At 31.4% G+C, this 15,542-nt stretch overlaps 1 protein-coding gene across 1 annotated transcript; it reads left to right on the forward strand.

Moving 5' to 3' along the window:
* The first annotated feature begins 36 nt into the window (after positions 1-36).
* Positions 37-11,111, forward strand: LOC105836329 (synaptic vesicle glycoprotein 2B). The gene is made up of 12 exons (XM_036287418.1): positions 37-383; positions 2,352-2,543; positions 3,003-3,053; positions 3,310-3,471; positions 3,547-3,709; positions 5,554-5,675; positions 5,752-5,990; positions 6,452-6,678; positions 7,277-7,494; positions 8,867-9,026; positions 10,505-10,632; positions 10,946-11,111. Exons 2-12 carry the CDS (start codon positions 2,402-2,404, stop codon positions 10,999-11,001), a joined length of 1,668 nt encoding a protein of 555 aa, XP_036143311.1. The 5' UTR covers positions 37-383; positions 2,352-2,401; the 3' UTR covers positions 11,002-11,111.
* The last annotated feature ends 4,431 nt before the right edge of the window (positions 11,112-15,542 follow it).

The following is a 15,542-nucleotide window of genomic DNA, read 5'->3' on the forward strand; positions in this document are numbered from 1 at the left end:
TTGCTGATGCATTTTTTTATGTGAATTATAACTTTAATCATCTGTAAAAATAATAATTATTAGCAACGCAAAAAAAATTTTTAATCACGCAGATAGATCCAGGCATATCGGTCATAAGACGCCCCTGAGACACAAGCCACGCGCGCGAATGACCGACGGCTCGGCTTGGCCGGCTCGGCCGTCGAATCATGCACCTTTATCTCTCAGTCACGCACCGTTTCAATAGAGACAGAGAATAAACAAAAAAAGGATAGATAAAACGCTTATACTTTTTGTTTATTGTCCATCTCATTCTATCAAGAGCACTCTATCGAGCAGCGGCGGGCGGAAAGGTAAAAGCCAAGTGCATTTCGCTCGCGACTCTTGTCAGCTGGGACAGACTTGTAAGTTTGCAACTGTAAAAGCCTAAACACAATGCCAGGCAACAGAAAATAGGAACAGGAAATAAAAGAAGAGAAAAAGAGAGACGAGAATTCTTTCTCTCTTTCTCTCTTTCATTATTTCTATTTCTATTGCCTGTTGCCTGGCACTGTGTTTAGGCCCTAAGAGTAAATCGTGAATTAGTTAGTTTTTAAGGATATATTGAACATACAATCTTAGACAAAAGTGCATAAAATTTGAAATACTTAAATATTTACGCCTAAAGCATAGTAAATCTAGATGTAAGAAACTTGAACTAGTTGGAGTTTTATTTTTACTCTTACAAAAGTTTTTTTCACGTATTTGCGATTTTTTTCACTTATGAGTTTAAACTTTTGACAATGAAAAGGCACAATTATCTCAAGTTATATTTTATTCTTTAAAACGGTGTAGTGAAGACAATTGAAACTTGACAGATATTTTCATCTATTCATATATTAGATGTACAAAAAAATTTGAAACACTGGTACTAATTCTTCTATATTTTTTTTAGCTGTTTCATTCGTCAAGATCGTCTTTTTCCATAAGATAGAAAAGGATACTATGTAAAATCAATGAAAATTAAAATAGTTATGACTAGTCCCATACATCCTTAAAAAATGTCAGAGGCGTTTATCGTGAGCTGGCTAGTTTTTGAAAAATGTCAATAGCGTATAATCGTGAGCTGGCTACTTTTTAAAATATGCTAGAGGCGCTTATCGTGAGCTGGCTATTTTTTAAAATATGCTAGAGGCGTTTATCGTAAACTGGATAGTTTTTGATAACTGCCAAAGGCGTAAATTGCAAACTGGCTAGTTTTTAAAAAATGCCAAAGTCGTAAATTATGAGCTGGCTAATTTAAAAAAATGCTAGAGGCGTAAATTTAAAAATTAATTTTCTAAATATATTATTTGCAAAATTTGTAGAAATTAATTTACAAATCTTATACATTAAAGTAAAAACGAAAGTATTATATGTTTGTATGATGGCAAACTACACAGTCATTTTCAAGCTTATCTACTTGCAACAGGGCAACATATTTAAAAGAATTTACAAATCTGAACAAAAAATACTTGCGCAAAAATTATATTTTAGATTATTTCAGAAATGATGGCCACAACTTTGGGGAAAAATTTTTTGAAACAACCTATATATTGAAAATCTGAATTCATGGCAGCCCTAAAAAATTTAGAAAATTTTGTGTCCATAACTATAGAGGATCGGTCCACAAATGACAGAGTAGTTCGCGGTCATACGTATAATACATACAGACATCCGATAATACACAGTCATTTCTAGGTCTATCCATTTGCAATAGGACAACATATTTTTAAAAATTTACAAATCTGGACAAAAAATACTAGTGAAAATACAGGGTGTTTCAGAAGATATCAGAATATAAGATATTAGAAGCATTTGTTGTAAAAATAATGTTTAATTAACTTGTTTACTGTTAACAATGTTTATCATACATATTTAATTGTAAATGTTATAAGTCTATAAGTGTATATATAATTAAGTATGTATTATAATGTGTGCGCGCGTGGGTGTACACCAATAAATTATAATACACATAATTGACATTCTAATATTGGATACAAATTTAGATATATCCATGGTCTACATTTGATTAGAGCAATGTACAGAATTTTTTTTAAATAGACAGTATATGTACTGATTTATACTTTAATACGAGCTAAGTCAAGAGTAATTTTTATCTCTTTTATTAGACATAGCACAAAAAAAGATTTAAAAAATATGTGCAATATATGTGCAATATTTTGTTAATAAATGTGATGTTCTGATTTAAAATGGTATTGGACGTAAGGAAAAATGGCTGCTACATTTCTACTACTAATTAGATCAGCTTTTTCTTTTTCTTTTTTTAATAGTTCAAATCGCAAGGCCTTTCTCCACACTATCTTGAAATCTCTCATTGTTTGCCCTCGCAGGTTTTATCACTTTTGGGAAAAGCCGAAGGCCCCTCTTTTCGCGGTAGCGGATGATATTTTATCTCCTCGCATCAGCATCGGACTTGCTCCGGAAGTTAACTGCGGCAGCAACACCAGGAAGCGACAGCACGAGAGAGGATTTCCGGCGCGTGAACACCTGCAAAGCGTCCAGCGATTTGATCGCGACCATGGGTGAGTTTTATTTCGACTTTTGACTATTTATTATTATATATTATTTTTATGAAAGTATTATTATTCAATGAACTACAATATTATAAATATGTATAAATAATACAAGATTTTATAAATATATAACACAATTATCAACTTTTGTTCAATGACTTCTCTGTAAAAATTCTTATATCTCGCAATTATATAAGATACCTGATGATGGGCCAAATATAAGGGAAACTTACTTAATTTATTCTACATTAAAAAAAAATTATATATATATATTTATTTTGTAAAACATATATATGTATATATATGTATATTTATATGTAATAGTGTTAAAAAGTAAAATTAATTGAGTCTTATTTACGACCTTACTTTAGAATAATGTATGTTTTAGTACATTTATTAAAAACGTAGCAATTTAATTACAAGATATAAATATTTTTTATTCTTTTTGTGTCGCAACTGTATGACTAGACGTCCCGGCAGACGGAGGTGCTGACTTTGAACATGCGATCACCGTAACAGGCAAGGATTCCATGAAAAAAATTAAAGCGCATTCCAACATCAAAATTCAAGTGCTACTAATTCTACAGCTTAGTCACAGATAAATCTTAGAACAGTTCGAAATTCGCACATATGAGAAATTCAGATTTTCTGGGTATTTCTGAAAAGGATTCCAATTGTTCAATAAAAATTCTGAAAAAAACTTTGCACAGAAAATCAGGATTTTTGCGGTTGTGTATTATATTTATTTTAATAAGTGAAAATTAATGTGCGTTAGGTTTTGGTAGGTTCCACTACACGCTGTTGACCATTTGCGGCCTGATTTACACGAACACGGCGATCGGGGTGACGATACTCTCGTTCGTACTTCCTGCGGCACAATGCGACCTCGAGATGGACTCCACTGCGAAAGGTTGGCTGGCCGCGTCTCCGATGCTAGGTCGGTACTTCCCTTTAGTGCTCTTAACTTTCTTTCTCGTTAGAGAACATCGTTCAGATTGACAGACTTTTGCAGGTATGTTGATTGGCACATATATATGGGGATGTTTGGCTGACATAAAGGGCAGAAAGATCGTGTTAATCACCACACTGCTGATGGACGGCATCGTGGGCATCTTGTCTTCGTTTGCTCAATACTTTTGGATATTCATAATCTTCCGGTTTTTCAATGGCTTTGCGTAAGTACGACTGAATGGACTCCGATAAAATAAACCATTTCGATTTTTCATTAGCAAAAGTGTTTGTCATCAGTTTATTCATTTTCGGCGATTTGTTTAATAAAATTAAATACTTTTGAGTCAAAATCTCTTAATCTTTGATAAGCTCTTGTAATTCGAAATTGTAAATCACAATATTTATAGCTTGCTGCATCATTTTCGTCAAGAAAAATCAACTTATCAAAAAATTGTCAATAATATCCCTCTCTATAAAGGAGATGCTATTGATATTGTTGCCGCTTTTCCGAGATGCTAATTGGCTATCTCGCTATCTTGTTGTCAAGTACGTTGTGATTTGCTTCACGTCGTGTTATTCCCAACTGTCAAATTATCAATTTCGATAGTTGATTTAAAAACTTTGTTAAAGAAAATTAAAAAAAATAAAAATGAAGAGACGAAGAAAAAAAAGTCTGTATATATAAACGTTTATATAAAAGTATAATATGTATAATATGTATATATGTAGATATGTATGTATGTAAGTGTGTAAATATGTAGGTACATATGTATGTAGATAAGTATGTATGCGGGTATGTATGTAGAAGGTAGGCATGCAAGCATGTAGGCACTTAGCCAGGTATGCATGTAGGCCTACATGCCTACATGCTTACATGCCTACCTGACTACATGCATACATGTCTACATGACTACATGCTTAACGTCACTGTGAAGTTGGCACCGCAACTTTCTGCACCGCAAGTTTTCATGACAATTCTACTTGCACTCCAAATAGTTCTGATAAGTTTCAGAAATAGTTCCGTTGATTTAGTTAAAAAAAATGAAATTTAAAAAAATAAGGTGCTAACTTCCCGTGGCACCTCATTAATAATAATTGAACATTTTATCAGCAGTTCTACTTGCACCCCAAATAGTTCTAGAGTTCCTGATAAGTTTCAGAAATAGTTCCGTTGATTTAATTTAAAAAATAAAATTTAAAAATATGAGGTGCTATTTTCCCTTGGCACCTTATTAATAAAAATTGAACGTTTTAACAGCAGTTCTACTTGCACCCGCAATAGTTTTAGAGTTCCTGATAGATTTTAGCAATAGTTCTGTACATTAAATATATTATAAGTATAATTAAACTTAACATTTTCTTATTCAAAATTGCAGAAGACAAAATTGTAGAATTAATTAATGTAAGCGAAAGATAAAGAAAAGAGACAGAGATAGAGAGACAGAGGGAAAAGCAAGAATACATAATTAAAGAAAAACATAAAGATGAATAAAGAAAAAAGAAAAAAGAAGATACATAATAATAATGTTATTAATAAACCTATTGTTAATAAATATAAATCTATAAAAATAATAAATAAATGATGTGTGTGTGTGTGTGTGTGTGTGTGCGCGCGCGCGTGTGCATGTGTGTGTGTGTATTCAAAATTACAGAAGCCGTAAGATTGATTAAAGTAAGCAAAAGCAAGTTGCAATTATTATTATTTTTAAAAAGTAAAAAGTCAAATAGCGCGCGCCTGTGTTCAAGTAAAAATAAAAAATTAATAAATGCAAAAATAAAACTTAATACAAAAATTACGGTTGCGTGCATATTAAATAATATATTAAAACAGTTTATTTACATATGGTATAATTTATATAAAACGTAAAGTAATTTTATTATTATTATAAATTTTAAATAATATTAATTCAATTTTTATAACAATTTAATTCTAGCCAATATTAACTTAAATTATGTAACTGTTAATTATAATTTTTTTATTCAACAGTATATTAGTTATGTATATGCCTTAGTTAGAGACATTAATGTTTAATTATTTTAATTTAATTAATAAAATTTTGTTACGCAGTACATTGGGCACTCTAGGCACCTGTTTTCCGTATCTTGGCGAATTTCAACCCACAAAATTCCGCGAACGTTATCTCTGCTGGATGGAAATGTTTTCGGTGGCCGGGCTGATAGTTTTGCCGCGTAAGTAACTTTCGTTGTCCCCTGTGTGACTCACCCCCGAAAAGCCGGACGATCCAAGTCAAATTTTTTTTTCCAGTGATCGCCTGGCTGATCATCCCCATAAACCTCCCTATCGTAAGCGAGACGTTCTACTTTAAGTCTTGGAATCTCTTCGTCGCGCTCTGCGCTCTGCCGTCGCTCATGCTTGGTCTGTGGCTGTTCGCCTTCCCTGAGAGCCCGAAGTTCTTGCTGGAGTGCGGCGAAACCGACGCCGCCCTCGAGGTGTTCAAGTGGATTTATTCGCGGAACACCGGCGCTGATCCGGAAACCTATCCGGTAACATTACTTGAACTTCCTCGATATAAAAGTACCAACTGATTCTCTTATATGCGATGCTTTCTTTCTCAGAAAATTAATTACACAAAAATTAGTGTAACATATTTAGATAAAGTTTACTTATTTCTTCAACTCAATTCTTAAAAATCCTATTTAAGAAGAAAGGTTTTTATTGAAAAGGAGATTTATTGTATAATTTAAAAAATTAAGATACTTGGACCAAATAAGGTCTACTTAATTTACGTTATTCTACTTTTTACCTCTACAATAAAGTTAAATAGATAAAATAAATTAAAAGTTTAATAGATAAAATAAATTAAATGAGTCTTATTCAGTCGATAAAAAGACGAAGCTTTTTAGTTATTTTCAAGTATTTGGAAAACATTTCTAGTGTTCTAAAAGAAACTCAGCTTCAAACGTGTGTATTTTATGTGCCCTCTCCTTTTATCTTCTCCATACAGGTGAAGCGCCTACAAGAAAAAGCAAAGAATCAGGATAAAAACATCAGGGGACTGAAGCTTTACAAGCGGAAGGATTTAAAGATCCTATTCGCGGAAATACGTGATCTAACGAAAACGCTCTGCAAACCACCCCATTTGTGGAACACCGTGCTCGTCTGCGCCATTGAATTTGGACTTATGAGCAGCTATTGCACTCTGATGGTCTGGTTTCCGGAATTGTTCACTAGGTGGTTAATTAAGATGTCGTTAATCAACGCGCGCCATGCATCTTCTGTCTCTTTGATTTTCTGAATGCTTAAACCGGAAAAAGCTCTTTGATCTAAAATCATAATAAAGTGTAATTGATTACATGTGCAAATAAATTTGAAAAACTAGTCCACTAACAATACACGGAGAGAATTTTCTTTTAAAATTTACCCTCAAAATCTGGTAATTGTAATATGACGTGTGACCTCGAGGAATGTTATTATACTTTTTAGTAAAATTTACTATGCTTTTAATAAAATTTTACTAAAACCATAATAAATTTTACTATACTTTTAGTAAATTTTAGTAAAAAGTATAGTAAAATTTTTTGAGGTCTCACAATATCGCACAATTATCAGATTTTAAGAGTATATTTTAATGTATAGTACGCAAATAATTTTTAAGTTCTTTTCCTTTGTTTTTGGATTCACATTCGCTGCTAATAATTCCGCTTAAATTTATCTCATTAGTTTTCTCACCTTCCAAATTTCTATTAGCTTCATCTTCTTTGCTTCGTGCAATAAACCCTATGCGATTTAAATGTTAATCTATAATACTCGTTTGTATTGTGTTCGACAGATTCGAGCAATTCGAGCAAGCGAACCCGGGGGAGACCACGTCGATGTGCATAGTGTCCGCCCTGCCGGACAACACAACCTTTTTTGACCCTTACGGATGCGACAAGATAATCGCACCTTCTGTTTATCTGCACACCGTGTACGTGGGCCTCGCGTGTATCCCCGGCGCAATCATCCTACCCCTCTTCGTGCACAAGCTGGGCGCGAAGTTCTTCTTGAGTAAGTGATTCAACAACTTGGAATACTATAAATAACAAAAAAAGAAATAAAAGTGTAACTTTCTATACGAATATGTTCAATTTAAGTTTCATTTCTCATAGCAAAATTAAATTTCTAATTTTTGGAATTTAATTAGATTTATAAATCTAAATGCGTTATTATGCATAAAAACATTAGTATCAAATTGAAACTAACACTATTTAATAGTCGTTATTTTATACATATGTAAGTAAAAAATTATAATCTTACTTGTATATAATTCTTCTTTTTTTCAAAGTTTGATAATCTTAAATTTCAGTAAAATATTATGTTTGTAATAAAGAGAGTAAATTTTCATATTATTTATTATACTAAACACCACAGACGCACGCTTCGCATGCGCTATTTTACTTTTTACTTTTTCAAAATAAATTACCACGATAATTATATAGATCTATAGATAATATGTATACAAATTTGATAGCTGTCAAAATTCAATCGCAAAGACAACTACTTTCCCTGCATAAAACGTCAAATTGAAAAGAATTTAAAAATATTGACATTTTGTCGAAAAGCAGAATTCAGAAGAATTCATTAAAAGATATTCAAAAGATATTTAATTCTTTATCTTCTGAATATCTTTTGAATTCTTCGCATTCAATCATAATAAGAAGCATTCAAATAAATGCGAACCTTCGCATGAAAAAAGATTTACTTCTTCTGCTAATTGTAATTGAATTCAGAAACATACAAGATTTCATGGTTTTATTCTCATATCTTACTGAAAAATTTTGATCATGATCCAATCGGAGATTTTTGCAAAGCAGAATTCAGGTGAATATAAAACACTATATTTGAATAAGATATTTTATGAAGAGTTTACAACACGAGGTAAGCGCAGCAAGAGAACCAATCGACATCGCAGAAAAGCGGCGACAATACGGCACGATCAAACGCGCACTCTTCACGCCTATACCTTTTGTATTATGGATATAATAATAGATAAATGGATGGATGAATGGATAAGAAGAAGATTTCAATATTATTACAGTTATTTAAGAAACACAATATATGATTAATAATAATAGTATTTAAAAAAATCTAATTCCTGAATTAAAGATAAATAAATATTGTTTTTTACATATTTTTACTTTCAACGAATAAAATTATTATTCAATAATAAGAATATCTGTTCCTTGATCAAACTGTGTACAAAGTTCTTCATGTAAGCAAGTTACGTCCGTATAATCTCATTTCAATATTTAGCATCCCAAAATGAAGAGATTCTCTAAATAAGAGTGTTCTTCTTTCTAGGTAGATTCAAAATTTGTAAATAATTAAATTCCAATTAAATTCTAATGAAATTAATTGGGAAGCTACGTTGTGTTTTCAGTCGTGTCGCTGGTGGTCTCCGGCGCGGTAACGGTAGGCTTCTACTACGTGGTGAACTCGACGCAGAACCTGGTGCTCTCGTGCGTGTTCGAGGCTGTCATGTCCCTCGGAGTCTCTCTAGTTTATTGCGTGATCGTCGACATCTTCCCGACAAATCTCAGGTGAGCGAATTGCGATTTGAATTTTTCAAGAACGTTTTGCTCTACACCAGCTAAAAGTTATCGAAATTAAAAAATTGCATTTTTCTTAGATTTACTCTCTTCTCATAAATATCCGAATTCGACTACAATTCTGAAATCAGCTGCAAAATAGAAAACAATCCTTTTCCACAATTAAAGTACAGACGGTAACATAATACGCAGGTAAGAATTTTATATAAAAAACAAAAAACATTTTAATTTGTAAATTTTATTAAAATTTTTTTTTGTTTCTTGTAATAAAATTCTTACGTGCGTATTAAGTTACCGTCTGTACTTTAATTGTGGGAAAGAATTTTTAATTCTGTAAATACAATTAAAAGATTAGTGAATTGGAAATAATCAAAATAATCGGTAAAACAGGACAGATTCAGCATCTTCTTATGCAACGGAAATAATCTCATTTTGCTGCACACAATTTTAGTTACTCATCAATTTTGCAAATAAGTACAAAAAACGCGATTTTAAGTATCAAGTGCAAACAAAAAATTAAATAACTTTTAAAGTAATGGGAAAGTTATGCTTACCCTTACGGAAAGAAACTACAGCCAATAAATATTACAGTTGTGTAGTTATTACAGGACTTTCTATAGTTATCACAGAAAGGATTACAGTAATCTATAGTTATTACACTGTTGTTACTACAGTGCGTAAAATCGCTGTAATACGGAACAGACGTCTAGCCCATGAAGTGTAATCCACTACACGTGTAATCCACTACATGTGTAATATACTACACGTGTGGTAAGTGACTTGTGTAATAGAATACACGTGTAATCCACTACATGCGTAATATATTACACGTGTAATCTACAAAGTGTGTAATATACTACTACACGCGTGTAATGCATTAAACGTGTAATGTCACCAGCAATCCATGAAATCCTTGGCTCGATACATTGACCTATTTAACATATTATTTTTGCTTAGCATTAACAAGCCCTTTATAATTGTTCGTATTGTTGTCATATAAATTATTTCTATAAATATTGTTGGATTTATTCATTAGATTTATTATATCATTTTTTAACCACATTGGATGTACCGGCCATGAACAATGTACAAATTTCATGCACGTAATTTTTAAATAAATTATTTTTTCCGTTATTTTACATTATATATTTTTTTCTATGATAATTATACTTTACAGATTATTTTTTTGTAATCCCGCTGTGATATTACAGATACTATTATCCTGTAATCTCGGCAATATATTAAAGGCAATATATTACAGGCTAGATACTATAGGCAAGATATTACAGGTTATTTTCTTGTAATCCGAGTGTGGAATGCGAAAATATTACAGAATATTACAATACCTTAGCCTGTAATTTCGTGTAATACTTTTATGTAGTTTCTGTAATATAATTTTCTGCAATCCGCTGTAGTTTCTTTCCGTAAAAGTAAATTTGATATAGATGATCCGATACTATAAATTACAGGATAATGGCCATGGCTCTATCACTGACGGTGAGTCGTCTAGGTGCTTTGATCGGCAACCTAGTGTTCGGTTATCTGATCGATTTAGCCTGCGTGATTCCCATCATACTGTTCGCTGTGTTTCTCTTTGGTAAGAGCATCTGATTAAAATTTTCAATTTGATTCAATTTTCTCACACACTTCAAGTATGCCATTTAACAACAAGTTAAATATATAGATATTTGAATTTTCAAAAAAATTATCTAACATATGTATTTTTAAATTAAATTACAAATTAAATTAAATTTAAATTTAATACTTGAACTAAAAGAAATTTAATTAAATTGAAAGATTTTTGCCGAGTTAATGATTTTTTTATTTCACTGTAATAATAAATGTATGAGATATATGTATGTAGCTGTTAATCCACTCGAATATAGTGAAACAAGTCTTTTAATTTTTAGCCTGCGGTTTCTTCTCGTTTCTATTGCCGAATACTGGGAAGGACACGCTGGATTAACAGATCGAGTGATCTTTCTCGGTTTTACTCGGACGACCACAAGAATACGTACCACTCTCTCTTTTCTTGCGGTGCATATTGTATTTATTAATAAATTTATTTTAAAAAAATGTATGTCTGTATATTCCTATCTTACTTCTGAAAAGCGTAATACTTTAAAAAGTTTTTATACATACAAATTTTTTAATTTCTAAGATTACTAGAATAAGCTTGCGCTGAGAATAATTTTTATTTTTACTGATAATTAAAGCTATTGATATTATGTTTACATTTATAAATATCTTTGTATGTATATATGTATATGTATGTATATTTAGCAATAATACAATGTAAGAATTACAATTTTGTCAATAGCTCTCCACATTATTTAGAAATTATTATTGCTGATGCATTTTTTTATGTGAATAACTTTAATCATCTGTAAAAATAATAATTATTAGCAACGCAAAATTTTTAATCACGCAGATAGATTCAGGTATATCGGTCATAAGACGCCCCTGAAACACAAGTCACGCGCACGAATGACCGACGGCTTGGCCCGCTCGGCCGTCGAATCATGCACCTTTATCTCTCAGTCACCCACCGTTTCAATAGAGACAGAGAATAAACAAAAAAAGGATAGATGAAACGCCTATACTTTTTGTTTATTATCCATCTCATTCTATCAAGTGCCCTCTATCGAGCAGCGGCGGGCGGTAAAAGCCAAGTGCATTCGGCTCGCGACTCTTGTCAGCTGGGGCAGACTTGTAAGTTTGCAACTGTAAAAGCCTAAACACAATGCCAGGCAACAGACAATAGGAACAGGAAATAAAAGAAGAGAAAAAGAGAGACGAGAATCCTTTCTCTCTTTCATTATTTCTATTTCTATTGCCTGTTGCCTGGCACTGTGTTTAGGCCCTAAGAGGCGTAAATCGTGAATTAGTTAGTTTTTAAGGATATATTGGACATACAATCTTAGACAAAAGTGCATGAAATTTGAAATACTTAAATATCTACGCCTCATTACTTAGACAAAAGTGCTTGAAATTTGAAATACTTAAATATCTACGCCTAATTACTTAGACAAAAGTGCTTGAAATTTGAAATACTTAAATATCTACGCATAGTAAATCTAGATGTAAGAAACTTGAACGATAGTTGGAGTCTTATTTTTACTCTTACAAAAGTTTTTTTCACGTTTTTGCGATTTTTTTCACTTATGAGTTTAAACTTTTGATAGTGAAAAGGCACAATTATCTCAAGTTATATTTTATTCTTTAAAACGGTGTAGTGAAGTCAATTGAAACTTGACAGATATTTTCATCTATTCATATACTAGATGTACAAAAAAATTTAAAACACTGGTACTATTTTTTAAATATTTTTTTTAGCTGTTTTATCCGTCAAGATCGTCTTTTTCCATAAGATAGAAAAGGATACTATGTAAAATCAATAAAAATTAAAATAGTTATGACTAGTCCCATACATCCTTAAAAAATGTCAGAGGCGTTTATCGTGAGCTGGCTAGTTTTTGAAAAATGTTAATGGCGTATAATCGTGAGCTGGCTACTTTTTAAAATATGCTAGAGGCGCTTATCGTGAGCTGGCTATTTTTTAAAATATGCTAGAGGCGTTTATCGTGAACTGGATAGTTTTTGAAAACTGTCAAAGGCGTAAATTGCAAACTGGCTAGTTTTAAAAAAATGCCAAAGTTGTAAATTGTGAGCTGGCTAATTTAAAAAAATGTTAAAGGCGTAAATTTAAAAATTAATTTTCCAAATATATTATTTGCAAAGTTTGTAAAAATTAATTTACAAATCTTATTAAAGTAAAAACGAAAGTATTATATGTTTGTATGATGGCAAACTACACAGTCATTTCTAAGCTTATCTACTTGCAACAGGGCAACATATTTAAAAAAATTTACAAATCTGAACAAAAAATACTTGCGTAAAAATTATATTTTAGGATATTTCAGAAATGATGGCCACAACTTTGGGGAAAAATTTTTTGAAACAACCTATATATTGAAAATCTGAATTCATGGCAGCCCTAAAAAATTTAGAAAATTTTGAGACCATAGCTAGAGGATCGGTCACAAATGACAGAGTAGTTCGCGGTCATATGTATAATACATACAGACATCCGATACTACACAGTCATTTCTAGGCCTATCCATTTGCAATCGGGCAACATATTTTAAAAAATTTACAAATCTGGACAAAAAAATACTAGCGTGAAAATACAGGGTGTTTCAGAAGATATCAGAATATAAGATATTAGAAGCATTTGTTGTAAAAATAATGTTTATCATTAACTTCTTTACTGTTAACGATGTTTATCATACAAACTTAATTGTAAATGTCATAAGTCTATAAGTGTATATATAATTACGTATGTATTATAATTTGTGCGCGCGTGGGTGTACATACATCAATAAATTATAATACACATAATTGACATTCTAATATTGGATACAAATTTAGATATATCCATGGTCTACATTTGATTAGAGCAATGTACAGAATTTTTTTTAAATAGACAGTATATGTACTGATTTATACTTTAATACGAGCTAAGTCAAGAGTAATTTTTATCTCTTTTATTAGACATAGCACAAAAAAAGATTTAAAAAATATGTGCAATATATGTGCAATGTATTGTTAATAAATGTGATGTTCTGATTTAAAATGGTATTGGACGTAAGGAAAAATGGCTGCTACATTTCTACTACTAATTAGATTAGCTTTTTCTTTTTCTTTTTTTAATAGTTCAAATCGCAAGGCCTTTCTCCACACTATCTTGAAATCTCTCATTGTTTGCCCTCGCAGGTTTTATCACTTTTGGGAAAAGCCGAAGGCCCCTCTTTTCGCGGTAGCGGATGATATTTTATCTCCTCGCATCAGCATCGGACTTGCTCCGGAAGTTAACTGCGGCAGCAACACCAGGAAGCGACAGCACGAGAGAGGATTTCCGGCACGTGAACACCTGCAAAGCGTCCAGCGATTTGATCGCGACCATGGGTGAGTTTTATTTCGACTTTTGACTATTTATTATTATATATTATTTTTATGAAAGTATTATTATTCAATGAACTACAATATTATAAATATGTATAAATAATACAAGATTTTATAAATATATAACACAATTATCAACTTTTGTTCAATGACTTTTCTGTAAAAATTCTTATATCTCGCAATTATAAACTCACTTAATTTATTCTACATTTATTCTACATTAAAAAAAAATAAATTACATATATATATTTATTTTCTGAAACATATATGTATGTATATGTATATATATATATATATATATATATATATATATATAGTATATATATTTATATGTATATAATAGTGTTAAAAAATAAAATTAATTAAGTGAGTTTTATTTACGACCTTACTTTAGAATAATGTCTGTTTTAGTACGTTTATTAAAAACGTAGCAGTTTAATTAAAAGATATAAATATTTTTGGTTTTTTTTATATCGCAGGACTCGACTTCCTGGCAGACGAAGGTGTCGACTTCGAGCATGCGATCACCGTAACAGGTACTCAATGAGAAATGAGTCATCGATACTTCATCGAATCAAAATAGCGCTCGAAATGACACTGCATTTCAATGAGTTTTTTAATATAAAAATTTTTAAAGATACACATTATTTACAATAAGTATTTGGTATTAGGACGTTAAATAAGTAAGTTTGACTTTTTTTTCTGACATTGAAATTTCGTCGATTTGTTATCAATTCGATGCTATTAACTATTTATATGTAAGTTTCCGTTAACTTTTTGATAAAATTTCGATCATGTTGATCATACATCGATGATCTGTTAATAAAATTTTGATGCTCGCAGTTCACTATTATTTTGTCATGTATTCTAATGACAGACGTTGCTAAATATTTGCTGAATATCTGTTAACGGTGTTTTGCAATGACAATATATGTTTCTCAGTTGCTGCCTTTTTGGCAACAGAATCTGTTGCCAACATTTGTCACAGCAGAAATGGTTATCCGGGTAATATATATCTCGATTGGTAGTGAGTCCGCGGAGAGTTTCACGGTGATGATATGACAGTTCAGGATGACGTAACATACGTGAGGTTATAGTTTTTAGTTTCTGTATGCATGTTACATCGTGGAGGAAAATACGGTTGTGCCGAATTCGAAGATTAGTAAATGTACTAGGCACTGCACAATTAGATAAGTATATTACACAAAGTTTTTATTTTTGTTTTTTTTTGGAAATAAGTATTCTGACCCAGCAAACACAAAGTTATATGTAACGTGCTTGTTAGTTGTAATTTTCCACTCAATAATATAATTGTAGTCTAACACACGTGTTATATTACAATTACATTGTTGAGTGGGAAATTATAACTAACAAGCACGTTACATGTAACTTAGTATTTGGTGGGGAGATAAGTTAATATTTTGTGTCTTGTTTTATTTTTAGTTATTATATTAAGAGAAAGAGAGGAAGAAACGCTTTATTTGAAGTTAAAGTAAAAGAAGAATAAATAAAAGAAAAGGGAATGAACAAGTAAGAAGAGAA

This window comes from Monomorium pharaonis, chromosome 5 (genome assembly GCF_013373865.1).
Source record: "Monomorium pharaonis isolate MP-MQ-018 chromosome 5, ASM1337386v2, whole genome shotgun sequence".
Taxonomy (NCBI): Eukaryota; Metazoa; Arthropoda; class Insecta; order Hymenoptera; family Formicidae; genus Monomorium; species Monomorium pharaonis.

Coding starts and splice junctions, on each gene's coding strand:
- LOC105836329 (XM_036287418.1), top strand. CDS start 2,402: ATGATATTTTATCTCCTCGCATCAGCATCGGACTTGCTCCGGAAGTTA. Junction 2,544..3,002: donor CGATTTGATCGCGACCATGG/GTGAGTTTTATT, acceptor CTGTATGACTAG/ACGTCCCGGCAGACGGAGGT. Junction 5,676..5,751: donor CGGGCTGATAGTTTTGCCGC/GTAAGTAACTTT, acceptor TTTTTTTTCCAG/TGATCGCCTGGCTGATCATC.